Source organism: Misgurnus anguillicaudatus, chromosome 5 (genome assembly GCF_027580225.2).
Source record: "Misgurnus anguillicaudatus chromosome 5, ASM2758022v2, whole genome shotgun sequence".
In the NCBI taxonomy this organism is placed as follows: domain Eukaryota; kingdom Metazoa; phylum Chordata; class Actinopteri; order Cypriniformes; family Cobitidae; genus Misgurnus; species Misgurnus anguillicaudatus.
The window spans coordinates 36,335,079-36,361,732 of NC_073341.2; the positions used below are offsets into that span (position 1 = coordinate 36,335,079).

A 26,654-nucleotide genomic window follows, 5' to 3' on the forward strand; every position below is an offset into this window, starting at 1 on the left:
CGTACTTGTTTCAAGCACACCTGAGATTCTCTCTACGTTTACATCAACCAAAACTCACTCGGCTCTGTGTGAAAACCCCAGATGAATCCGATCACAAAGACATCTTCACGGTACAGAATGAGCTCAGACACCATTATGACGTGGATACGGTAAGACCTGAGCTCACCTCTAAGGCAGGAAGGGGTTAACCAGAGGGGAGAGAGGGTCTGTACGGAAGCTGAGAAAGGCCACTAGATCAGAAACCACAAGAGCCACACAGTAAACAACCCTGAGGAGGCAAACTGCAGGCAGGGAGAGAAAGAAAGAGAGAGACAGGAAAGCTAAAGAGTTATACAGGGAGAGACAGACAGACAGACTCAAATAAACAGACTCGCATTCGGGGTGAAAGGAGGCAGAATTGAAGGGACACTCCACTTTTAAAAAAAATATGCTAATTTTCCAGCTCCCTAGAGTTAAACATTTGATTCTTTCCATTTTGGAATCCATTCAGCTGATCTTCGGGTCTGGCGCTAGCACTTTTAGCATAGCTTATCATAATCCATTGAATTTGATTAGACCATTAGCATTGCGCCAAAAATAACCAAAGTTTTTCCTATTTAAAACTTGAATCTTCTGTAGTTACATCGTGTACTAAGACCGACAGAAAAAGTTGAGATTTTCTATGCAGATATTATGAACTACACTCACCTAAAGGATTATTAGGAACACCATACTAATACTGTGTTTGACACCTTTAGAACTGCTTTAATTCTACGTGGCATTGATTCAACAAGGTGCTGAAAGCATTCTTTAGAAATGTTGGCCGATGTTGATAGGATAGCATCTTGCAGTTGATGGAGATTTGTGGGATGCACATCCAGGGCATGAAGCTCCCGTTCCACCTTATCCCAAAGATGCTCTATTGGATTGAGATCTGGTGACTGTAGGGGCCATTTTAGTACAGTGAACTCATTGTCATGTTCAAGAAACTAATTTGAAATGATTCGAGCTTTGTGACATGGTGCATTATCCTGCTGGAAGTAGCCATCAGATGATGGGTACACGGTAGTCATAAAGGGATGGACATGGTCAGAAACAATGCTCAGGTAGGCTGTGGCATTTAAACAATGCCGAATTGGCACTAAGAGGCCTAAAGTGTGCCAAGAAAACATCCACCACACCATTACACTACCACTACCAGCCTGCACAGTGGTAAGAAGGCATGATGGATCCATGTTCTCATTCTGTTTATGCCAAATTTTGATTCTACCATCTAAATGTCTCAACAGAAATCGAGACTCATTAGACCAGTAAACATTTTTCCAGTCTTCAACTGTCCAATTTTGGTGAGCTCGTGCAAATTGTAGCCTCTTTTTCCTATTTGTAGTGGAGATGAGTCGTACCCGGTGGGGTCTTCTGCTGTTGTAGCCCATCCGCCTCAAGGTTGTGCGTGTTGTGGCTTCACAAATGCTTTGCTGCATACCTCGGTTGTAACGAGTGGTTATTTCAGTCAAAGTTGCTCTTCTATCAGTTTGAATCAGTCGGCCCATTCTCCTCTGACCTCTAGCATCAACAAGGCATTTTCGCCCACAGAACTGCCCCATACTGAATGTTTATCCCTTTTCACACCGTTTTTTGTAAACCCTAGAAATGGTTGTGTGTGTGAAAATCCCAGTAACTGAGCAGATTGTGAAATACTCAGACTGGCCCGTCTGGCACCAACAAACATGCCACGCTCAAAATTGCTTAAATCACCTTTATTTCTCATTCTGACATTTAGTTTGGAGTTCAGGAGATTGTCTTGACCAGGACCACACCCCTAAATGCATTGAAGCAACTGCCATGTGATTTATCTAATCAACCATTGCATTAATGAGAAATTGAACAGGTGTTCCTAATAATCCTTTAGGTGAGTGTATACTCTTATGCTGGCGTAAAAATCAAGGACTTTGCTGCCGTAACATGGCTGCAGGAGGCGCAATGATATTACGCAGCACCTGAAAATAGTCTCCTTGGTAACTTTCAATAGCCAGGGACTATTTTCAGGCGCTGCCTAATATTATGTTAAGGCAGCATAGTCCTTCATTATTACACCAGAATGAGAGTTCATAGTCATATCTGCCTAGAAAATCGCAACTTTTAATTTTCAGTCGGTCTTGGTACACGATGTAACTACAGAAGAGTCAAGTTTTAAATAGGAAAAATATTGAAACTCTTTCGTTATTTTTAGCGCAATGCTAATGGTCTAATCAGATTCAATGGATTATGCTAAAAGTGGTACCGCTACACCCGGAGATCAGCTGAATGGATTCCAAAACGGTAAAAATCAAATGTTTAACTCTAGGGGAGCTGGAAAATGAGCATATTTTCAAAAAAGTGGAGTGTTCCTTTAAGGTCAAATGTAAAAGTGTTTCATACAATGCCATACGCTCTACATACTTAAGAGACATACTGGGAAATACAGACATGAAAGAGAGAGACAGATGTAAAAAGAGAGAGACTAACTGACATTTGTGTCGTCCCTTTTAGTAGCTTAGTTCAGTGGTTCTCAAACTTTTACAGCGTGCGGCCCCCCTTGTGTACGTTGCATTCTTTTGCGGCCCCCCGAAAGAAAATTTATGACAAAAACAGTTTAAAATGTAAAATTTTAATTAAACAAAACATATTAAATTATACTTAGTAGTGCTGCTGGTTAGTTGGCTTATTATTTTTTAGGTTTAATTACACAGAATTCATGATAAATGAATGTATTTTATAAAATGTCATTAAACTGGGGCCCCCCTGGCATCTCGCGGCCCCCCTGGGGGCCCCGGACCCCAGTTTGAGAACAACTGGCTTAGATGAGTAGATTATTACATTTTCTGTACAATATCTGACACTTTCCCATGGAAAACTCTGCTAGGGTGGTGTTGACCTGATTAAAAAAAAGCTCAACCTGAAGTCTCTATGAAATTCTGTTCTTTAGATATGGCTTAAAGGCGGGGTAGGCGATTTTGTCCAGAAACATTTTTGTTATGCTGGTAGCTGCTTACGTCTTCATGTCCTGGGAGCAATCACCAAGTAAAATTATCGAAATTTTTGTATATCTATATATCTATATATATCTATATCTTTATCTTTATTTTATCTTATCTATATCTATATCTATCTATCTATCTATCTATCTATCTATCTATCTATCTATCTATCTATCTATCTATCTATCTATCTATCTATCTATCTATCTATCTATCTATATATATATATATATATCCAGTATAAATTCTGTGGAATTATGAACTACACTCACCTAAAGGATTATTAGGAACACCATACTAATATTGTATTTGACCCTCTTTCGCCTTCAGAACTGCCTTAATTCTACGTGGCATTGATTCAACAAGGTGCTAAAAGCATTCTTTAGAAATGTTGGCCCATATTGGATTGTGATCAACTCCCCCTAGTGGTGAATCGTCGGATTTTCGAAACGTTTCGAAACAGTTATGACGTAATGAAGCCTCTTTGCTAAAATCACGTGACTTTGGCCAGTTTGAAACCAGCTCCGAACCAATGATTCGAAACAAAATATTCGTAAATGTTTCGAAGCGTGCTTTGAAATCGCCCATCACTAGCAATCACCACTTCCGTTTCATGGCGACTAAAGCAGAGTTCATGTGTTTTGGGTTTTTAAACAGTGGGTCACTACAAAAAACTGTTTAATCCGATAAATGGCTAGCAATGACTATCATTTTGATATGTTATAGGATAAAATATTGCAATTAAACTTACATTTAATTAATAAAATGACAAAGATAAAACTGCTTAATTACTGCAAAAAATAGTTTTCCCCATCTTTTCATTTAAAAAAATATGTTGGTGGGACCTGGGATATATTATACCTTTTTAAATGGATCGCAAAATGAAAAGTTTGGGAACCCCTGTTTTGGAGGAGGCGTGGTTTGGAGAGTGGTCTGAAGGGAGGGTGGGATTTTATGCTTTTAAAGCTAGCATGCTATGGCTAGCCTCTGCTAAATCGCCTACCCTACCTTTAATGTAAGTCAATACACTGCAAAAAATGATTTTCAAGAAAAAAAATCCCAGCATTTTCGTCATGTTCTCAGTAAAAACATCCAAAAATTCTTAAATTAAGATGCTTTTTCTTGATAAGCAAAACGACCCAAGAAAAAAAGTCTAGTTTTAAAAATATCACATTTAAGTGATTTTGTGCATAAAACAAGCAAAAAAATCTGAATTTTTCTTGAATTTAGTGTTTAAGAAAAATTTTCAAGATTTTTTTGCTTAACCCATTGGCAGATTTTTTGCTTGTTTTATACACAAAATCGCTTACATTTGATATTTTTTGTCTAAAAACTAGACTTATTTTCTTGGGTCGTTTTGCCCATCAAGAAAAAGAATCTTAATTTAAGAATTTTTTTATATTTCTGCTGAAAACAAGACAACAATACTAAGTTTTTTTTTCTTGAAAATCAATTTTTACAGTGTAACATTTTTTGGGTTGTCTGAAAAATTGCAGTTTAGCCCTCGTGAACCGCACTAGAGTATAGCTGACTTTTCAGTGTTTTGTGGTTGTATGCATGAGCGTGTAAGACGCACCTGCCAGGCTTCTAACTGCTGAGACAGGTTGACTTTCTGCTGTATGGCATCCAGCAGCTGACTGTTCAGTGACATGATGTCTATCTTACACTTCGCCAGCTCCATTTCAACCGCTTTCTTCCTGTAACAGAAAACAGAGGTTTGGAGAGATTTACCAAAATGCACTTCATGTTGGCAGAAGGGGGTCACATCTCCATAAAATATCACACAACGCATGTCGCATGCTCTAAGGATCATTCATGTCTGCTAAGTTAAGTTTAAAGGATTACTCAACCTCAGTACATAAAAAAATCCAGATAATTTACTCAACCTTACCTTTACGTAATGACATGGAAAGGTCACATGTTACATATGTGAAACGCACACTTGTGGACAATTTTAAACAGTAAACAGACACAAAGACTTTAATTAGTATCATCCCACATACAACAACATCAGAGAGTTTGTTCTCCTTACTTGTAAACACTGGAGCGGTAGTTTTGCATACTTCATGCGTGACCTTTTGATGTGATTACGTACAAGTGCATGACGAGAAGTTGTGGTTAAAAAGCGTTTTTTTTTTGCAAAAATTATGATCTTTTTGTTAAGGCCCTTATGTCTTGGTTGGGATCGTTTAGAGCCGTTTGAAGCTGTATTGAAACTGCAAACCGTTGAGGTCCACTAAAGTCCACTATATGGAGAAAAATCCTGAAATGTTTTCCTTAAAAAACTTAATTTCTTTTCAAATAAAGAAAGAAAGATTTAAACATCTTGGATGACGGGGTGAATTATTTGATTTTTTTCATGAAAGTTGAATATTCAGAATTAATGTGTGCACGTGTCGTACTTAGAGATGGCTTCATCTCTGTCTCGAATGGCGCTTTGTAACTGTTCATTGGGTTCATGAACCTCTGCCATCAGTTTCAATCTCTCATTCTCATCTCTTGAAGAAGAAACCTCCACAGAGAGCAGCGCCACCTACAGTAACACAGCAGAAACACAGGACAGCTGGATTACATTCTGTTTACATTCCACCAAAGAAAGTCGTGTGGCATAAGAAAGACAGGAGGGTGTTGTTTTATTTTTTATTTTGTGTTGCATTTAACCGTGCAAATTTCTTTAAAGTCTGCGTACAGTCCAATATTAAAGGAACACTCCACTTTTTTTGAGAATATACTCATTTTCCAGCTCCCCTAGAGTTAAACATTTGATTTTTTTCCATTTTGCTGATCTCCGGGTCTGGCGTTAGCACTTTTAGCATAGCTTAGCATAATCCATTGAATCTGATTAGACCATTAGCATCACGCTAAAAAATAACCAAAGGGTTTGGATATTTTTCCTATTTAAAACTTGACACAGAAAATTAAAAGTTGTGAGTTTCTAGGCAGATATGGCTAAGAACTATACTCTCATTCTGGCGTAATAATCAAAGACTTTGCTGCCGTAACATGGCTGCAGGAGGAGCAATGATATTACGTAGTGCCCGAAAATAGTCCGCTGCTATTGAAAGATACTAAGGGGACTATTATCATTGCAGCCATGTTACGGCAGCAAAGTCCTTGATTATTACGCCAGAATGAGAGTATAGTTCCTAGCCATATCTGCCTAGAAACTCACAACATTTAATTTTCTGTCGGTCTTAGTACACAGTAACTACAGAAGAGTCAAGTTTTAATAGGAAAAATACCTAAACTCTGAATTGGATTAAAACACTTTGAATTATTAAAAAAAAACAAGTTAATAAAATAAGTTACAAAAATCTTAAAAGCTCTCAAATGCTGGGGGCGTGGCGCTGTCAGCACTGAAACCACACCCACTCGCAGGAAGGCCGCCGTCTCTCCTAACTTTCAAATAATGCTACAACCTGAATAGATGCTCGCAATTGTATTAGGGGCGGGGCCATGCTCGGTGGCTCCAGTGCATCATCGAGTCACCGTTTTAGCCCCGCCCAAATAATCCTGAACACAGAAACGTGGAACAACCATTAAACAGTGTAACTCCAAAAATCAGTACTACATAGTTCACAGTTTGTGTAACGTGTTTCGGCAATATATGTTTTACATTTATAAAATGTTTAGAAACAATTCTCTGAAATGACTTTAAAATAAATGTGTGTACCTGATTATGAAGCTCCACTATCTCCTCCTGACTGCTGCGTGTTTTCTCCTGCTGTTCTTCATACAGTTCTCGGAGTTCTCGAAGTTCTTCTCCGAGTTTACGAACCTGCTCCTCCAGAACCTCCTCATCACTGCGGCGAGAACCCTGAGAACACAAACAAAAAACAACGTCGATGTCCGGGACACTGGATTCCTCTGTTATAATTTCAGACTTTAACATGTAACAGTGGGTAAACTGTACCGTCGACTCGTTGCCGTCCAGAAGGTTTTGTGTAAGTCTGCGCAGCTCCAGCAGACTCGCATGTAAACTACCTATGGGGACGTCTTTAGCCGATAGCGTCTCGGAAGACTCGTCCATAGATGAGTCCGTGGACAAGGCGGAGTCTGTGATGTCATTTCCTCTCAGGTGTGAGCAGATGGAGCGCACTTGACAGTAAGCCTCCCACAGCTGTATTCGAAGCTAAAACAAAGAGACTGATTCAATGAAGCGGTATCATGCAGAATAATAAACAGGCAGCCGGCTGTTATCGCGAAATAAGCAGCTTTGTGTCGGGTCCTGATCACACTGTCGTGGCTTATTTCTGCGATAACAACCGGCTGCCTATACATGATCTCTTACTCAAATGCCTTTTTGTGCCATTTCGTGTGCACTAAAGTCTTCAGATGCTGGTTTATGTGAGACTGAAGTGTACTGAAGACTTAAGTGTCTGCGAGTTCAGCAGCTCTGTGACTCATGTTCACCTGTTCTCTCTCCTGCTCCAGCTCCTCCTGCTCCATACTCTGCTCGATCTCACACATGAGACTGTGTGGGTTGGAAGTGAAGCCATGAAGATTTCGTTCCTCCGTCATTTCCTCCAGTCGAACACTCAGCTGTCTGTGAGACGCCCGCACCTCCTGTAACTCTGACTGATTTTGCTGCAGCTGAGAGAGAGAGAGAGAGTTAAACCCAGAAACACCTGAGGCAATGCAGGTATGTAAGAAAAGGGCTATAGCTCATGTTTTCCAAGAGGCTGTTTACACTTGGTATTAAGATGCGTTTTGGTCGATTGGATCACAAGTGGATGACGCTAAATACAGGTGTAAACGGTGTGAAATGTTTTGAGCTTGTCCACAAGACATATCTCTTTAACAAAGCATTCACATATTTTGTCTAGTAAATGTAGATATCCCGTAATAGTTAGCTTGTCCGGAACAAAGTATTCACATAACTCGTCTGGGTAATATACTTATGCTGCAATAGTTAGCCTGTCTGGTACCGAGCGGATATTAAACCACAATACTGTATGACACTTTCATTACATGCGAATGTAAAAAATCCAGGAGGTTTTTTTCCTCCTAGGGCTTTTTTCAACACCTAGGGAGTCAGCTGACATTGGCTTAACTTAGCATCCACTTCTATACGTTACATTATTAATACGCTCGCTAGTACAGTTTAATCTTAGCCGCTGTACTCTGCTTCTTTTTCTTCTTTTTGCTTATTTCATCAATTGCTCTAAAAAATATTAAAGAAAGCTCTAACATATATGTACAAAAATCTATGCAGCATGTTTACTTAAAAAACAAGCAGCTGACTCTGACATAATATTAATGCGTGACAATTTTAATTCGTCATTTCTCCCACTCATGTATAAAAAAAACCTTTAATTCAGAGTAATCAGGACAGAAACATTAAACATTAAAAACACCAGGTGTGGATGAAAATAACCCTCTAAGTGCATCTGACAAGTTTTTTGTAAATTAGCATTTTTTTTATAAGACTCTACAAAAACTGATTGGCCTGAGGCCGGGATTAAGCGGATTTGAAGTATTTAATGAATGTTTAATGCGTGCCGAGAGCATTCGGTTAATATCATTATCTCATTTTTTGACGGTGGTTTAGAGGCTTTTTGGACCACAAAATCAGTCATAAGTGGCACGGGTCAAAATTATCGATGACAAAAATGATTACACTGTAAATGCAGCATGAGGTTAAAATAACTTGGTTTTTCAAGTCAATTCAACCTACTATTTAAAGTTTTGACTTGTGATAAGTGGACATAACTTATAAAAACAAGTTGAATTGTTTAACTTAATTTGTTACTTAAGTCACATAAAAGTACATGTTGCTTTGACATAATTTTTTACAGTGTAGGATATTATGTAAAAATTAGTGCTGGGCAAAGATTAATCGTGATTAATTGCATACAAATTGGCGTAATATATGAGTGTGTGTGTGTGTGCTGTGTGTAATTATTATGTATACATAAATACACACACATTAATATATGTATTTAAGGAACGTTTACATGTGTATATATATTTATTTATTTTTATATATTATATATTATATATAAATTAAAAATATATATAAATAAAAAAATTCTGAAATAGATATATGCATGTTTGTGTGTGGTTAAATATACATAATAATTATACACAGCACAAACTCAAATAATATGCAAAAAAATCACTTTTATTTTGTATGCGATTAATCACGATTAATCTTTGCCCAGCACTAGTAAAAATCAATTTCCATGAAGATGTTTTGTACTGTAAATATTTTAAAAATGTATTTATCATTAGTAATATGTATTGCTAAGGACTTCATTTGGACAAATTTTTATTCTATTTTCTTAATATTTTTATTTTTTTCACCCTCATATTTCAGATTTTTTTTATGATTTACAAATATTATTGATTCTCCAATACTTTCCAGAATATACAAACCATCCGTGAATCACCATTATTTTTCCCCCAAAAAACAATAACCTCCCACTCACCACCCTAAAATAATCCCACTGTTTGAATTTACAACTTGGCTATATTACTCAATATCATTGAGTTAACTGCATATATTACTACAAATGGGCAGAAATTGTATAATAAGAATAATACTTGACAGAAAATCCACAAAATGAAAAAAAAAAAATATATATATATATATATATATATATATATATATATATATATATATATATATAAATAAATAAATAAATAAATAAATAAATAAATAAATAAAACAAAAAATAAATGAATACATAAACATAGAAAATAATAAATAAATAAATAAATAAATAAATAAATGAATAAACAAATAAAAAAATAAACAAATAAATAAATAAAGATTCCAGATTTTAAAATAATTGTATCTCGGCCAAATAATCAGCTTTCATATTGTATAAATCTCAATTTCAAAACATTTATCCTAATGACTGTTTTTTGTGGTCCAGGGTCACTTATAATGTAGATGTTTAAATATTTTAAGTGACATAAACTTATTTTTCCTGTGTGCCGCCTTTGACATTACAGCTCGGAGGATGGGTCGTATCGAAGTTGTCAGCGCATCATTTTCCTGTAACCTGAGGAAGATTACTCGCATAACATTTATAACTCAGGTGAGCAAAAGGCCAGCTAACAGGTTGTGTTTACCTGGATTGTTGTACTCTACCAAATAACTTACATTGGGATGAATGAGAATGACATAAAGACTCTTTCATAAAGAAACATTGTGTTCTTATCATCTTATATACACATTATAAAAGTTCAAGTGTAGTTTAACGGTAAATTAAACTGTCAAACACATCCCACAGTTTCACATTTCAATAAGCTTTGAATCTTAAAACACAATGAATATAAAATATATAGCTCTCGCTAGTTTTCAGTCTTTTATGAGCTCCTGTTGCTCAGACAGAAGTACATATTAGTGTCAGTTTATTACGCATTATTCACGCCAAACTTATATAACTTTAGAAGATTAATCCTATGATAGACTTTGTGCCCTTTCATGACATTATTTTCAAGCAACTGAACACACTATGAAAATATATTATAATGATTGTATTAAAATATGGGAATGTTATTACACTAATGATAATAATCTTTTGTTTTGGGTGTAAAATATGACCCATGTGCGATTACTCACCTGTAGATCTTTCTCATGACACTGTCTCTCCATCATCATCGCTCTCTCTCTCAGCTCATCCGCCGCGTGTTGTAGTTGTTCGTTCTCCTGCAGTATTGCGTTCACCCGCTGCTCCAATTCCAGCTTACGTTCAGACAACATTTTTATCTGCCCCACGAAACCAGGAGAAAAACACAAGGTTACTGACGTCGCTGGACATTTTTCAATTTAATGACTCACACTGAAAACTAATTCAACTTCAAAACTTACTTTGTCCTTTAACTTTCCCACAATGAATCACAAACATATCTGTGCCCTTATCGGGTTTGGAAAAAGAGCAAAACACAAACGTGGCTTTTTTTAAGTGGATTAGGACAAACACTCCCGTAGTTCTCGGTATGCCGCGTTGCCCGGGGAGTAAATCGGCACCACCAATGTCAGGAATGCAGAGCTGATAACTGCGATATTTCTATTGAAAACACTCAGAGCGTTTCAGTACACCGAGGTTTGCTTTTTTTAAAGGTCTCGGTTAACGGTTAACTGTGTCTAAATTGTATTACAAAGGCATACAGCTATAAAATTAATACATATGGCAGATTTGATCTTGGAAGATTCTGAAGTAAAATAAGTTAAGATATTAAAGAGATCTCTTGTCTTTCCTGTGAGGAAAACACAGAAAATATCTCTGAATTGGCTTTGTTATGAGAACAGTGAAATCATTCATATTGAAATCGTTCTTTCATTTGACACTGGTTTGCGTGTGTAGTGCATGAAACAAAGATGAGATGAAGTTTTGGTCTTCTCCCTCATGTTATGACCTAGATCTGCTAACCTACTTCATAAGCACCGAGTCCTCTCTGATGAACTGCCCAGAAATACCTGCTGTTCACCAACCACTCATATTACTTTATCACAAAAACCCAAGCTTTATATTTTCAGCTCATTTTGTATCTTAAAACATAGCTTATTGTGTAACAATGTAAACTGTGCAAATATGCACAACATATCTAAGTTGAAATTTAGCTGCAATCGACAAAATTACATCTAACAATTGCAATGGTCTAAGTAACAAATCAACTGCAATTGATTTTAAATACACATTTTACACAACTTTTTAAACAATATGTGCACATCCCAAAACAATTGTGGGCACGTGCATGATCAACAAAAACAATAGAAAAAGCCCGCACACTGATAGACTCAGTGCTTCAATAAATTTAATGGTGTTTCGATCATCAGGTCTTCGTCAGGCACAATCAATGAGTGTGCAGGCTTCTTCTGTTGTTTTTTCGTTGATTATTTGCAGTGTTGGGGAAAGTTACTTTTAAAAGTAATGCATTACAATATTAAGTTACTCCTAAAAAAAGTAACTAATTGCGTTACTTAGTTACTTTTCATGGAAAGTAATGCTTACATTACTTTGCATTAGTTTATCTTGGCTGAGGCTTGATCTCTTTCAGGCCTTGCATGTGTTTTTTATTACTGAAAAGTTTTGCATTCAGAAATTGCATATTTCATCACAAAAATGTCGAGATCTGGCCTGCCATCTAAGTTTATGACACAAACGGTTCCCACACAGGCGTGTACGCATAGCGTGCATAATGTGGCTGTTTAGTTTAATTCAGTACATATTTTTTATCAAATTAATTAAACTAAAAAAGCAACTTCCATTACTTTTTTGAAAAAGTAACTAAAATATTAATGTGTACATTTAAAAAGTAATGCGTTACTTTACTCGTTACTTCAGAAAAGTAATATTTGTCAGGTCTTCGTCAGGCACAATCAATGAGTGTGCAGGCTTCTTCTGTTGTTTTTTTTTCGTTGATTATTTGCAGTGTTGGGAAAAGTTACTGCTAAAAGTAATGCATTACAATATTAAAGGCGCTCTAAGCGAATTTGTGTGACGTTACTTTTTGTTGATGTTTGAACGGTTTTCAAACAAACGGAGCGTAGCTAACTCCTCCCCCTCATTTCCGTGCTTTCATGAACGCGTCTTACCCCCACCCCCAAATCCTTCTTGTTGTTTATTGGCTGGAACACTTTGTTTTGTTTCGTGGTGCTAGGTTTGGCCACTGTGTTTTTATTGCACTTTGTGGAGCCTGGGCTGTCTACAGAGATCGCGTTTTTTTACAGTTTGATCAGCGGACAGACAGCAAGCAAATAGTGAGGAGATGTTTGCTGTATGTAACAAACAATTTTATGGTCTAAAACGCATGAATTCGCTTAGAGCACCTTTAAGTTACTCCTAAAAAAAGTAACTAATTGCGTTACTTTTCATGAAAGTAATGCTTACGTTACTTTTTAGTTACTTTTGCGTTACTTTTTCTTGGCTAAGGCTTGATCTCTTTCAGGCCTTGCAGGTGTTTTTTATTACTGAAAAGTTCTGCTTTCAGAAATTGCATATTTCATCACAAAAATGTCGAGCTCTGGCCTGCCATCTCAGACTCAAACTGTTCCCACACAGGCGTGTACGCATAGAGTGCATAATGTGACAAATAATTTAAACTAAAAAAGTAACTTGCATTACTTTTTTGAAAAAGTAACTCAAACATTAATGTGTACATTTAAAAAGTAATGCGTTACTTTACTCGTTACTTCAGAAAAGTGATATTTTTACGAAATGCACGCTTGTAATGCGTTACCCCCAACACTGATTATTTATTGCCCAGCACCTGTACCCTAAAATTTTTTGGGGTTTTTGGATGTGCAGTCCTCCTCGCAAGCTTTTGATCAGGTGCATGATCAACCACAAATACATAACTGATAAGAAACAAAAATTGGCACACTGCCACTAGGGCTCCTAAAAGTATTTAGTAAAACACACACAACGACCTAAGAGGTTTTCATCAGGCAAACAATGGGCTATTTAAATAAAGTTAAAAAAAATTATCTGTATGAATTAATCAACTATGTGCAGGATCTCTTAAACCTAAATAAAATTAATTCCTAATTTCTAATTTAAAAGACATTAGTCTTTTTACTTCATTCTGCTCAAAAACACTCAAGATGTGTTTAGTGCCAAGAGACAATGTCTAAAGAAGACATTTAGTCCTGAAAAGTTACATATTTCCTGTATTTTCTGTTTGTATCTTAGACTTTTGCACTGTATATATAAAATGTAATATATAATTTTTTAGCAATATCACCACCACTTCTTGGTACCTTTACTTGATCAATACCCAAATATCGTATAGGGTCGACAATAGGGATGTGCATCGATGCATCGCGCTCCCATTAAAAAGAACTGTCTAAAATCGATTCGTGAATCGTAAGGCTCTGATTCTGTGTTTCATGCACAGCTTGTGCATGTACTACTGCTCCGTGATCAGTAGGAAGCCCTTATCAATCTAAAATCACTACAAGTTTGACTCGTTTATAACGTGCATTTAAAAAAGCAACACTCGTCAAACACAATCGTTTAAAATATTCTTTATTAACAATCTGAAGAACAGCGATATAAATATTCCTTTAGACATTTCCTGGGCTGCGTCCGAAATCGCGTACTGTATAGTAGGTACTGAATTAGATGAAGTACCTACTTACTTAGCGTTAAAACAGTAGGTACTGTATAGTATGAATCCTGGTAGTATGAATGAGATTCAGACGTACTACATCCGCCATGTTGCTACATCACGTGACATACGTCGTCATCACGTCATGTCATTTCAGCGCGAAAACAACAGCATGCCTCGTCTTCTTCGTTGGATAACTCCTCTCCCGGGGCATCATGGGATAGTGAAGCGTCCATCGTATGCACACCATAGACTGTAAAAAAAGATGGACGACGCGACGTCGCCTCCCACCATTGTAATGAATTGAAGGCAAAAATGTCCGACCACGGTCGCCGCCATGTTACGTAAAAACGTCAGTTTGAAGCCAAGGCATGCGCAGAAGGAATCGTCCGTGGAGCCAGAGGCGGAACCACGGTATCAAACTTCCGCCTAAACAATCGCTCGACCAATTCAACCACGCAACTCATAACGACACACCCCATTTCTATAGCATCAAATTACTAGCTAAAATGAAACTTACCACAATAATGAACACTTAAACATATATCAGGGTGAAAACAACTACCTGAAAGGACCAAAACCATCTTTTGGAAACTTTTATTGGAAGTGTAAATAATTTTTTTATTTAGAGCAGAGTCCCATTAGTTTGAATGGAGAGGGCGGGGTTATGACTTGTACTGCAGCCAGCCACCAGGGGGCGATCAAAGAGCCAGAGGCTTCACTTTTCAAGGCTTATGAGGCACACCCGATGCACACTGCAAAATCTAACCGGAAGTAGTAGGTCATCCGGGTGCTTTTCGCATACTGTTTTTCGAATACTATGTATTCGGACATACTACTCGCCTCGCCTACTGCTTTTCGCGTACTATATAGTAAGTAGTAGGCTGTTTCGGACGCAGCACTGGAATAGTGTTTGGTATGCTACTTCTTCTGTGGCACAAATGGTGATTCTAAGCGAGAGCGCCCCCTGGGTTTGGGATGTGGCTGCATTTCACCGTAATTCATTCAAATTCATTCATTGAGAAAACGCGCATTTGCCCGATTAATTGTCACAACCCTAGTCGACAAATTGTTTTTTATTTTACCCAACCATGTGTTGAAGCATTTTTAGGACATAATACGCAACACGCAGTCAAATATAGCTGATGTGGCACTGGTAAATAACTGTGTCTTGTGTCTCAGCAGAATGAGGAACAGACAAAGATTTCCCTCTGCAGTTTAAGGAGGATCCAGACACTGCAGTATTCAGTCCTAAAATAGCACAGAAGTTTCCTGAACTGGTACACAAACGCCACCGGGAAGCGTTTGTACAGACAAACTGAACGAGAATGAGCCAAAGTTCAATTGATCGCTGTAAATCAGATCTTTGCTGATGGACGGCTCGCTCATGTATTGACAACCAATCACGAGACCATCTGTGAGTAATCCCTACACTGTTAGAAAAAATATCTACCCAAGCTGTCACTGGGGCAGTACCCTTTAAAAAGATCCAAATATGTACCATTAGGTGGGTCAGTGACAAAAACAGTTTGGCAAGATGAGAAATTCAAAAATCGTTAAAAAAAACTTGTTTTAAAAGCATGCATCAGGTATATTTCAATGCACATATTTATGTTGATTTTATGCAATAAAAAATTTAATTTGCACCATTTTTATGAAAGTTAAAGGAATAGTCTACTCATTTTCAATATTAAAATAGGTTATTACCTTAACTAAGAATTGTTGATACATCCCTCTATCATCTGTGTGCATGCACGTAAGCGCTGGAGCGCGCTGCGACGCTTCGATAGCATTTAGCTTAGCCCCATTCATTCAATGGTACCATTAAGAGATAAAGTTAGAAGTGACCAAACACATCAACGTTTTTCCTATTTAAGACGAGTAGTTATACGAGCAAGTTTGGTGGCACAAAATAAAACGTAGCGCTTTTCTAAGTGGATTTAAAAGAGGAACTATATTTTATGGCGTAATAGCACTTTTGGGAGTACTTCGACTCGCCTGAAAAGTCCGCTCCCCTTCTCCCTCTCATAATGGGAGAGGGAGGGTGTTACTGCGCCGAGTCGAAGTACTCCCACAAGTGCTACCACGCCATACAATATAGTTCCTCTTTTAAATCCGCATAGAAAAGCGCTACGTTTTATTTTGTACCATCAAACTTGCTCGTATAACTACTCGTCTTAAATAGAAAAAACGTTGATGTGTTTGGTCACTTCTAACTTTATCTCTAAATAGAACCATTGAATGAATGGGGCTAAGCTAAATGCTATCGAAGCGTCGCAGCGCGCTCCAGCGCTTACGTGCACGCACACAGATGATAGAGGGATGTATCAACAATTCTTAGTTAAGGTAATAACATATTTTAATATTGAAAATGAGTAGACTATTCCTTTAAGACTGAGTGGACCTGAAAATGTAAAATGGTGTAACCGCAATTGCGCCAAAGAATGAGAAATATTAAATATTTTATCCACCTTGATGGCATGTAAGTGTAATCATCAAAAAAAAAAAAAATTGTACTAGTTATTTCTAAATGTAAATTTGAATGCGTTTCTTTGTAATATTTGTCCGGACATATGCTGAAAACAGCTCTGTTTTTTAAATAATCTTTGCATTTGTATATGTAAAAAAATCATATTATACTTATTTAGATGATTATATTTGGTTCCACATTTTTATAAATATATTATATTTATATTTTCATTTAATAAAAAGAATACTAGTTACACCAATTGACACAGATCGGTTACACCACATTGACATTTTTGCAGTTATCCCCCAAATATTCTTTCAAAATGAAATAAAAACAGAAATTTAAGGGCAGGATAGGCAGGAATTATCTAAGAGAACTTTTTTACAAATTTGTTTAAACTGTCTTTGTGCATCAATGCATAGGTAAAATGTAGGTGCTCTGAGGAAGAGAGTGTAGAAATCGAGTGTCTGTAGACCTCTCGCCACTGTTTTGGACACAGCTCATTTTTCCTTTTACTCCACCCCCTCCCTTCTGGGTTTCTTCTAAAGCCACGCCCCAAAACACATGAACGCGCGACACCGACAGCTTTGCTGGGAGAAGGATTTACCTCAGACAAGCGGAGAGGAAGGAGCGCGGTGCATGTAGTAACATCATGTCACAATCACATGTAATAATACACCTAACTTTATCAGTAGGAATATAAACAGATAGGATGCCTTCTAGTACTCACTATTAAGCCAGTGTTTTGCATGGAAGAGTTTCCGTGATGAAAGCATTGTTGACTCTAATGAGGACTACACTCCGCAGACAACACCGCTACGTCGCATCGAGGAAAAGCCACGTGATATTTACTCTCGCTTGATTGCTTCGGTTATTCCCTTTTTGCCTCGTTTGCCTTCGCTGACTGGATATGCAGGTACTGTGACTTCTGAATTCACTTTCTGAGAGTTCTGAATGCACCTTCTCTGCCATGCTTGTGCTCTTTCTAGAGTGCCTCGTGCATGTTCAAATCAATCGGGTGTGCGCATGTCTGGGCAGATCCCATAGCAACGGGTGGTGACATGCTCGCGAGAGAGAGTGATATTCGCGCAAGCTAATCATTTGTTTCGTCCCGAATGGAAATAATTAGCTGTGTTTAAAACAATCGTGAGAGGTCTACAGACACTTGAGTTTTATACTCTCTTTTTCAGAGTACTAACATTTTAATTATGTATTTGTATATAAAGACAGTTTAAACAAATTTGTAAATAAGTTTTTTAGATAATTCCTGCCTACACTGCCTTTAAGACTTGTTCCTTAAAAAAGAGAATGTATGCAAGTAATCCGAAAAATTGTAACCCTTTTACATTTAATTGAACCATACGGACACAAAATAATTTAACGTCACGTCATTGACCCAGGTTTGCAGCCATTTCAAGCGCAAAGTAATTTAAGACATGCCTTTTTTCTGCGTAAAATAATGGCACAAATGCCAGTCAAGACACGCGCAAAAATTAGTAAATCACATTGCGTGAATCATTTAAATAATCTCCTTCCAAAAATTTTGAGTCTAACTCCAAGAAATGCATATGCAATAAGATCAATTGCAAAAATAACTAGACCACACCTTTTCAGCGTAAATGATCCACTTTATTAAATCCCCAAAGTCATTATTTAATGACAAAATGATGGTTTGCGCTGGTGCAAGCTGTTAGAAAATCTGGCCCTTTAGGTGCAAAGCTGTGCTTTTTTTAGGTGTACCAACTTGGTGACAACTGGGGTACAAATTTCGACTCATTCATGATCATCATGTAAGAACGGTTTTCCAATGAGTTTGGATTTATCCTACAAACAATGAAAATTTCAAGATGATTATGGGAAGGTGAACACAGTGAGTGTTTGGTCATAGGCTTCATCTCATTTGAAATATGAAGCTCAATTGTGAGCTCAGGTCAAGTTCATTGTGAATAAAGGCATGAATCTACTCTCAAAAACAGAGCTGATGTACTGACTACACACTTTATACACGCAAAGCAAACACATCATGCAGTAGACGTGTATGGGCATTTATGTTTCCTAAGAACTGCATTTCCTTTATTAATATTTCTGTAGTGTTGTATTTTACATACTGTATGCATGAACATTCTAATCAATCTTTATTTAATTGTTTTCTATGGGCAGTGAGCATTTTGCGCATTGTTTATGCGCGCAGAATGCCTCACATTTTTGTCGCCTGCTCCGGTGTGTTTTTGCAGGCGCCTAAAGTTGAAAAAAGTCAACTCTGAGCGGAAAAGTGCTCAACGTCATTCACGTTTTTCCATTGCCCAATCGAATGCGGCTTTACGTTAGTGCTCAAGCTTCAATATTTGATTGACAGGACAGCCGCCTCTATAAAAAAAATCCACCTTCCCTTGTGTGTTTAACCGTTAAATATGATATAGGTGATCCACATAGACAGCAACTTAGTCTATCATCTAAGGAGCGGATCACACAGAACGCGTTTATGGCAGTGGCAGGCCCAAAGTGGACGGCGCGTCACTGCATATCATACCCAGATAACCAAATATGGGCAAAAAGGCGGAATGTGGGTGGACCTGAGGTGCCTGGTTGCTGAAACCATGCCCACCCCGCCCGCCACGCTTGACAGTAGCGAAAGGAGCGGCAACCAACCTGTCACTCGGCTACGCCGTTAATTATGCAGAACTTTAAGGCTTAATATAATTCAAGCGGATGAGTTACAAAAACCCTCACAGTTGTTATGAAGGGCAAAAAAACTCAAACTGTAAAGTTGGGTTTTTTAATATAGGATTGACTCCCTTTTGGAGCCAGTCTCTAGCGGCCATTCGATGAATTACAGTTTAAGTCGCTTTCATGTTGAATTTACGAGAACGACTGGAAGGTTTCCACTACTTTGGCTGTTTAAAATGCTCAGATGTAACAGAAAACATGATTTGATGTTTTGTATCGCACAATGAAATGGGATGATGAAGAGACACACTGAGTATGAAGTACATGCAGATAGAGAAAAAAGTATCTCAGCACTTACTTCAAGGCCTTGCTGTTTAATGTAGAATATAAAATAATAAACAGAGGAAGGAAAACAAAGGAAATCAGCGAAAAAATTTTACATATAACCTGTCAACATTTTTGGTCATGGTCATTTTTGGTCATTTTTGGCTGGCTGTCAATCCCAGGATTTTTTTTTGCATGCAAATAAATGCATATGACAGAATTGTTTACATACGGATTATAAAGCTATAACATAAATGTGAATATTTGATTTTAGTCATGTTTTTAGTCATCATTTGTATTTTTCTCTTTAGGATTACATCCGAAAACCTCCTATAATTCCTCACCTCGGCCTGCAGGGTCTCAAGGCGAGTCATGTGCTGGTTGGTAGAGATGCTTTTTTCTCTGAAATCTTCTTGTAAAGAGTGAACCTGAGTTGATAACTGCTTCTCCACTTCAGCAGCCTGTGGACACATTCACACATTCATCTTTATGTTATGCTAGAAATAACATCACTGCATAAATGTGACCGTGGACCACAAAACCAGTCATAAGTCACACAGGTATATTCGTAGGAATAGCTTACAATACATTGTATGGGTCAAAATATTATGTTCCATGATGATATTTTGTACGTTTTCTGAGTGGATGCAGTTACTAAGGACTCCATTTGGACAACTATAAAGGTGATTTTCTCAATGTTTAGATTTTTTGGGGGGGTTTTGAACCCTCAGATTCCAGATGGTCAAATATTATCTTATCCTAACGAACCATACATCAATACAAAGCTCATTTATTCAACTTTCAAATGATGTATAAATCTCAACTTTTTTTAAAAAAATACCCTTATGACTGGTTTTGTGGCTCAGGGTCAAACATGTAAATGCTGGTTAAAAGTATTAAATTGTACAACTTAATCTGTTATATTGTAGTAGTGTTGTAGTTTCTAAAGGTCTTGGTCTCGTCTTAGAAATCAACCGCATTTTTACTCTGTCTCGTCTTGGTCTCAGACAAAGAGGACTGGGAATTTTATTTCAAGACCGGTCAAGACCACAACTGATGGCACATCACAAATTTATTTTTTTAATTTTATGCAGTTTATTCAGGTTTGGCATATGATGTTGGCATTGTTTAAGTTTCTACCAATGACATTTTTTCTAATTTTATTATTAAAAACACCTGCATTGTGTTAAGTGTACAAATAAATGGTTAAGTTGATTTCAGATCTTTAGTGTTTGTTCACTTTTATTTGCTTATAGACAAAGATAAATTCCCACATATCTGCAATGCCTTTGATTATTTTATCAACTTCTCTAATGGCATACACACACACACACACACACACGCACACGCACGCACGCACACACACAGACAAGAAGTGCCTAATCATATGCATATTAAAGCAATAAACCCCGCGAAGCAGTGGGGTTACAGTGCATTTTATAACAGCTAAGGGGCGTTGTTAGGCACGATGCGAAGCGGAGTGCCTACAACCCCCTTAGCTGTTATAAAATGCACTGTAACCCCACTGCTTTGCGGGGGTTTATTGCGTTTATAAAACGGTTACGTCATATGCATAGCAGGGTTTCACAAAATGAAACACAAATAAGTTGTAATGATATTAGTACAAATATTGCTCTTCCGCCAAACAAAGTAGTTCCTCAGAATCAAGTGTGGCTGCAACAGAACGCAATTCTCAAGCAACATTGCATTAACATTTATATCGTGCAACTGTTGAAGTGATGATCAAATATGCTTGGAAGCATACTTAACTCTTTCCACGTCAGTGTTTTTTTTTTTTTTTTTTAAGTTGCCCGACCCAGTTTTAGTTTAATGCCTAACAGAAAAACTATCTTCTTTAAATAAACATAAAATATCAAATGAAAGAACAGGCCATCCGCTTTCCAACAACAACAAAAAACGTTTCATCCTACCTTCATTTGTTCTCTTATCAGTTATCACCTCTCGAATTTTCAAAAGCGGAGATAATTCCATTTTTGTGAAGAACTTCTTGATTTGGTCACTCTCGACCCTTTAAAGTCTTGGTCTTGTCTCGGTCTAGGCCTGTCTTGGTCTTGGTCATGTCTCGGTTTAGGTGCTCTTGAATACAACACTATATTTTAGTTAGCTATTTCTTCAAGAAGTCTTGCAGAGATCACAGGACACCATCATCTGAAACACGGCATATTATGGTGACTATCCTGATTTTTTCTTTAGGGTTTAGATATTAAACTTTAATTTGGTTGTTGCATGGCTCATGTTATTTTTTTCATTATCCTCAAAATGTCAGTATTAACTTCTCTAGTATTACAACTCAAAGCTAGTGAGCATCTATCCTGTAGTAGATCACTTCTGCACTAGATCTTATATGTCACTACGTTAAGGTTTATTTGTATTTGATGTATTACAAAATGTCTTCCAGGAAAATTTTCTTAATAAATATATAAACATACAAATATATTGAATGAAAGAACAGACCCTCTGCTTTCAAACAAACAAACAAAACAGGGGAAAAAAGTTTTATCCTATATTCATTTGTTCTCTTTTTATAACCTCTTAAATATGGGTAGGTTTCTTTAAAAATACAAAATTTTGAGCAAATTAAAAACTAATTAAAGGAATTTTGTTAGAAATCAGATTCAGAACGATGATCAAAACATACACAGAGTTTAAAATGTTTTTTAAAAATAGTTTTTGCTTCAGTTTTTTATAAATTGTGCTATGTAGTGGATAATAGCGGAATTACAGATTACCGTAAAAACTTGTCAGGAAAGCATCATTGGAAGGGAAATGTTTTCTCTTTATTGACGAGATAATTCGTCAATGGCGCAGAAACAGTTAAAGAATCAGTTATTGAAATAAAAGTTTTAAGAAATAAAGAGAAGTATACATTTTCATCTATTTGTCCTCATGTCATTTGACATCTTTCTAATGTGAAAAACAAAAGAGAAAATAAAAATCTTTTGTCCAGAAAAGGAGAAACATTATCATCCTTTTAAATGTGTCCAATGTCAATGAATGATATTTCATTTATATTCAACCTTTTAATAGTGCTTTTTTATCTATTCAAAAGAGAAACGAAGGCTTTTGCTGTTCAAATAATCTATGAGCATGAGTCATAACACAGATGACACAGAAAAACTACAGACGCACACAGTCCCACAACACACATCAAACGTGCGTTTCATTTCTAAATCTTCTTGTTAAGACCCTTGTGTTTTCTGAGCCAATTGGATGCTTTTGATCAGAACACTGCAGGTGTGAAACACACACATTAGCATCATGAGTAAGATGAAACTGACTCACATCATCTACGACTGTTACCACGGCAACCGCAGAGTCCTTCACTGTACCCGACCAAACAAGAATGAGCTTAAAATCACTTAAACTTAGATACTATGTAATGTGTGATCAGAAAACACTCTATAGATGGCTGAGTTATTTTTGACCCATTCTGGGTAAATATTGGACAAAACACATGCTGGGTTAAAAATGACCCAATGTTGGGTTGTTGTTATGCAATCATGTGTTCAAATAACCCAGCAGTTGGGTCGATTTTAACCCAGCGGTGTATTCCATTCAATATTTATCCAACATGGCTTTAAAATCCAACGCAGCCATTTTTAGAGGGAGGTTATATTATATATACAGCTAACACAGTCTCACCCCATGTCGTCAATATTTGACGACACTTGACAATTCGTCAATATGTGACGCGGAGGGTATACCTTTCGCGTCATTTTTTGACGAACTGGGGACTTCAATACTATTACGTCCGTTGCATTCTCTTCTCCTATTTTCTTACCATTTTCGCGTCGGTTTAGGGTTAGATTACGCAAAATTAAACAGTGTACGCGAAATTAAACAGTGTACGCGAAATTAAACAGTTGTCACCTGGCGTTGGGGTTAGAAACAGTTGTCACCTGGCGTTGGGGTTAGAGTTAGGTTTGGGTAGGGATGTCATTATGTAAATCTAACCCTAAACCGACGCGAAAATGGTAAGAAAATAGGAGAAGAGAATGCAACGGACGTAATAGTATTGAAGTCCCCAGTTCGTCAAAAAATGACGCGAAAGGTATACCCTCCGCGTCACATATTGACGAATGGTCAAGTGTCGTCAAATTGGGGTGAGACTGGGTTGATACAGCCAAGGAAAAAATTAAGAGACCACTCCAAGTTTTGCCTTTAATCATCATTTCATCATGTATTGTGACCATTGTAGTCCAGTCTTAAAACAAAAGCAAACCAAATACCATCACTGTACCTTATGGTCTTTTGTAAAGATGTGCCTTGTTTTCTCTTAAAGGAAGGCAACAGTTTCTTTCACTAATTCAATTGGAATTCAAGAAAGCAAAACAAGAATGATTAAAACAAAATGTTTGTCTTTTTTTAGAACAGGCCTTATGTCCTTGCTTGACTCTTTACTGGCACAGTGGTACAGATAACAACTTTCTGCTTACATATGAAGAACTTTGAAGTATGTACTTTCATTTGACTTCTTATTACTGAGACATTTAAGCTCTACAACTCTGAATCAGATTTAATAAAGAGCACAAATAGTGGAGATGTACAACCCGAATTCCGGAAAAGTTGGGACGTTAAATTTGAATAAAATGAAAACTAAAGGAATTTCAAATCACATGAGCCAACATTTTATTCACAATAGAACATATAACATAGCAAATGTTGAGAAATTTAGCACTTTTATCCACTTAATTAGCTCATTAAAAATGTTATGCCTGCTACAGGTCTCAAAAAAGTTGGCACGGGGGCAACAAATGGCTAAAAAAGCAAGCAGTTTTCAAAAGATTCAGCTGGGAGAACATCAAGTTAATTGATATTAAAGGAATATTCCATTTTCTTAAAAGAAAAATCCAAATAATTTACTCACCACCATGTCATCCAAAATGTTGATGTCTTTCTTTGTTCAGTCGAGAAGAAATTATGTTTTATGAGGAAAACATTGCAGGATTTTTCTCATTTTAATGGACTTAATAGACCCCTTCACGGTTCACGTCACAGGCAGTTTCCACTGCGCATGTCAGGGTCAGAAAAGCCATTACAGCAGATAGAGTTGCGTATTATTAGGTATCGTCAAAAATGCCTACTTACGTCGTGGGTTGTGAAAATCGCACCAGGTCTTTCATTAAGTTTTCGCGATTCATGCAGAATCTCAAAAACAAAAAAATACAACATCTGCAGCTGCAAGCAATTAACGTGCAGACTGGAACAATGCAAATATCAAAGAGGCTTGTGTTTGTTGTGTTCACTTCATTTGAGGTAAGTCATCATTTTTCAGCCCTGTTAGATTACATTATAAAGCCTGGATGGTATTAACAGTTTGACCCCATGCTGCCCGCGCACCCGATAGTCATTCAATGTTTACAAACTTTGAAGGGGTCTATAGACACCAACAATTAACACTTAACTCAACACTTAACAGTTTTTTTCAACGGAGTTTCAAAGGACTATAAACAATCCCAAACGAGGCACAAGGGTCCCATCCAGCGAAACGACTGTCACCTGTGACAAGAAAAACAACAAATATACACCCCCAAAGCACAACTTCTCGTCTAGATCCGGTCCAGCGCGACCTAACGTAAATGAGTAGTGACGTAGGGAGGTCACGTGTTACATATATAAAATGCACATTTGCGGACCATTGTAAACAATAAACTGACACAAAGACATTAATTAGTATCAGTTGACATACAACAACGTAGGAACGTTCCTCTTTCAACACACTGTAAACACTGGGGCGGAGTTTCGCGTTCGTTTTCTGTGACCTCTTGACGTCATGACGTATTGCGTGGGGTCACCTGGCGCATCACGACCAGATCTAGACGAGAAGTTGTGCTTTAAAAGTGTATATTTTCAAAAATGACAATCGTTTTGCTAGATAAGAGCCTTATGCCTCGTTTGGGATTGTTTATAGTCCTTTGAAACTGCGTTGAAAAAAACTGTTAAGTGTTGAGTTAAGTGTTAATTGTTGGTGTCTATTAAAGTCCATTAAAATGAGAAAAATCCTGCAATGTTTTCCTCAAAAAACATAATTTCTTCTGGACTGAACAAAGAAAGACATCAACATTTTGGATGACATGGTGGTGAGTAAATTATCTGGATTTTTCTTTTAAGAAAATGGAATATTCCTTTAAGTCTGTAACATGATTAGCTAAAAAAGATATGTCTTAGAGAAGCAGAGTCTCTCAGAAGTAAAGATGGGCAGAGGCTTTCCAATCTGTGAAAGACTGCGTAAAAGGATTGTGGAATACTTTACAAACAATGTTACTCAACATCAAATTGCAAAGGCTTTACAAATCTCATCATCTACAGTGCATAACATCATCAAAAGATTCAGAGAAACTGGAGAAATCTCTGTGCGTAAGGGACAAGGCCGGAGACCTTTATTGGATGCCCCTGGTTTTCGGGCCCTCAGACGACATTGCATTTCTCATCGGCATGATTGTATCAAATGGGCCCAGGAATACTTCCAGAAACCACTGTCGATAAACACAATCCGCCGTGCCATCAGCAGATGCCAACTAAAGCTCTATCATGCAAAAAGGAAGTCATATGTGAACATGGTCCAGAAGCGCCGTCGTGTCCTGTGGGCCAAGGCTCATTTAAAATTTAATATTTCAAATTGGAATAGTGTTCTATGGTCAGACGAGTCCAAATTTGACATTCTTGTTGGAAATCACAGACGCCGTGTCCTCCAAACTAAAGAGGAGGGAGACCTTCCAGCATGTTATTAGCGTTCAGTTTAAAAGCCAGCATCTCTGATGGTATGGGGGTGCATAAGTGCATACAGTATGGTGTTTTGTGTGAATGCTGAAAGGTATATAAAGGTTTTAGAGCAACATATGCTTTCCTCCAAACGATGTCTATTTCAGGGAAGGCCTTGTATATTTCAGCAGGACAATGCAAAACCACATACTGCCACTATTACAACAGCATGGCTTCGTCGTAGAAGAGTCCGGGTGCTGAACTGGCCTGCCTGCTTTCACCTATAGAGAACATTTGTCGCATCATTAACTCTTTCACCACCAGCATTTTTTTAAAAAGTTGCCAGCCAGCGCCAGCGTTTTTCATGATTTTCACCAAAGTTTAATGTCTTCCAGAAAATGTTCTTCTTC

General features: G+C 37.3%; 1 protein-coding gene across 2 annotated transcripts in view; it reads right to left on the bottom strand.

The window, feature by feature from the left end:
- The window catches only part of LOC129413720 (BICD family-like cargo adapter 1), a 49,877-nt gene that overhangs the window by 4,641 nt on the left and 18,582 nt on the right, over window positions 1-26,654 (bottom strand). The window contains exons 3-10 of one of the 2 annotated variants that reach the window (XR_008634068.2): window positions 19,866-19,982; window positions 10,570-10,716; window positions 7,410-7,589; window positions 6,910-7,128; window positions 6,670-6,813; window positions 5,399-5,529; window positions 4,573-4,693; window positions 167-281 (exon numbers count right to left, since the gene is read on the bottom strand). Coding sequence is in view for 1 of the 2 variants with exons in the window: in XM_055167485.2 (XP_055023460.2) it covers window positions 4,573-4,693; window positions 5,399-5,529; window positions 6,670-6,813; window positions 6,910-7,128; window positions 7,410-7,589; window positions 10,570-10,716; window positions 19,866-19,982 (1,059 nt within the window). In the remaining variant the exon portion in view is untranslated. The remainder of the gene's footprint in view (window positions 1-166; window positions 282-4,572; window positions 4,694-5,398; window positions 5,530-6,669; window positions 6,814-6,909; window positions 7,129-7,409; window positions 7,590-10,569; window positions 10,717-19,865; window positions 19,983-26,654) is intronic. The other variant, XM_055167485.2, reaches the window with a different exon arrangement.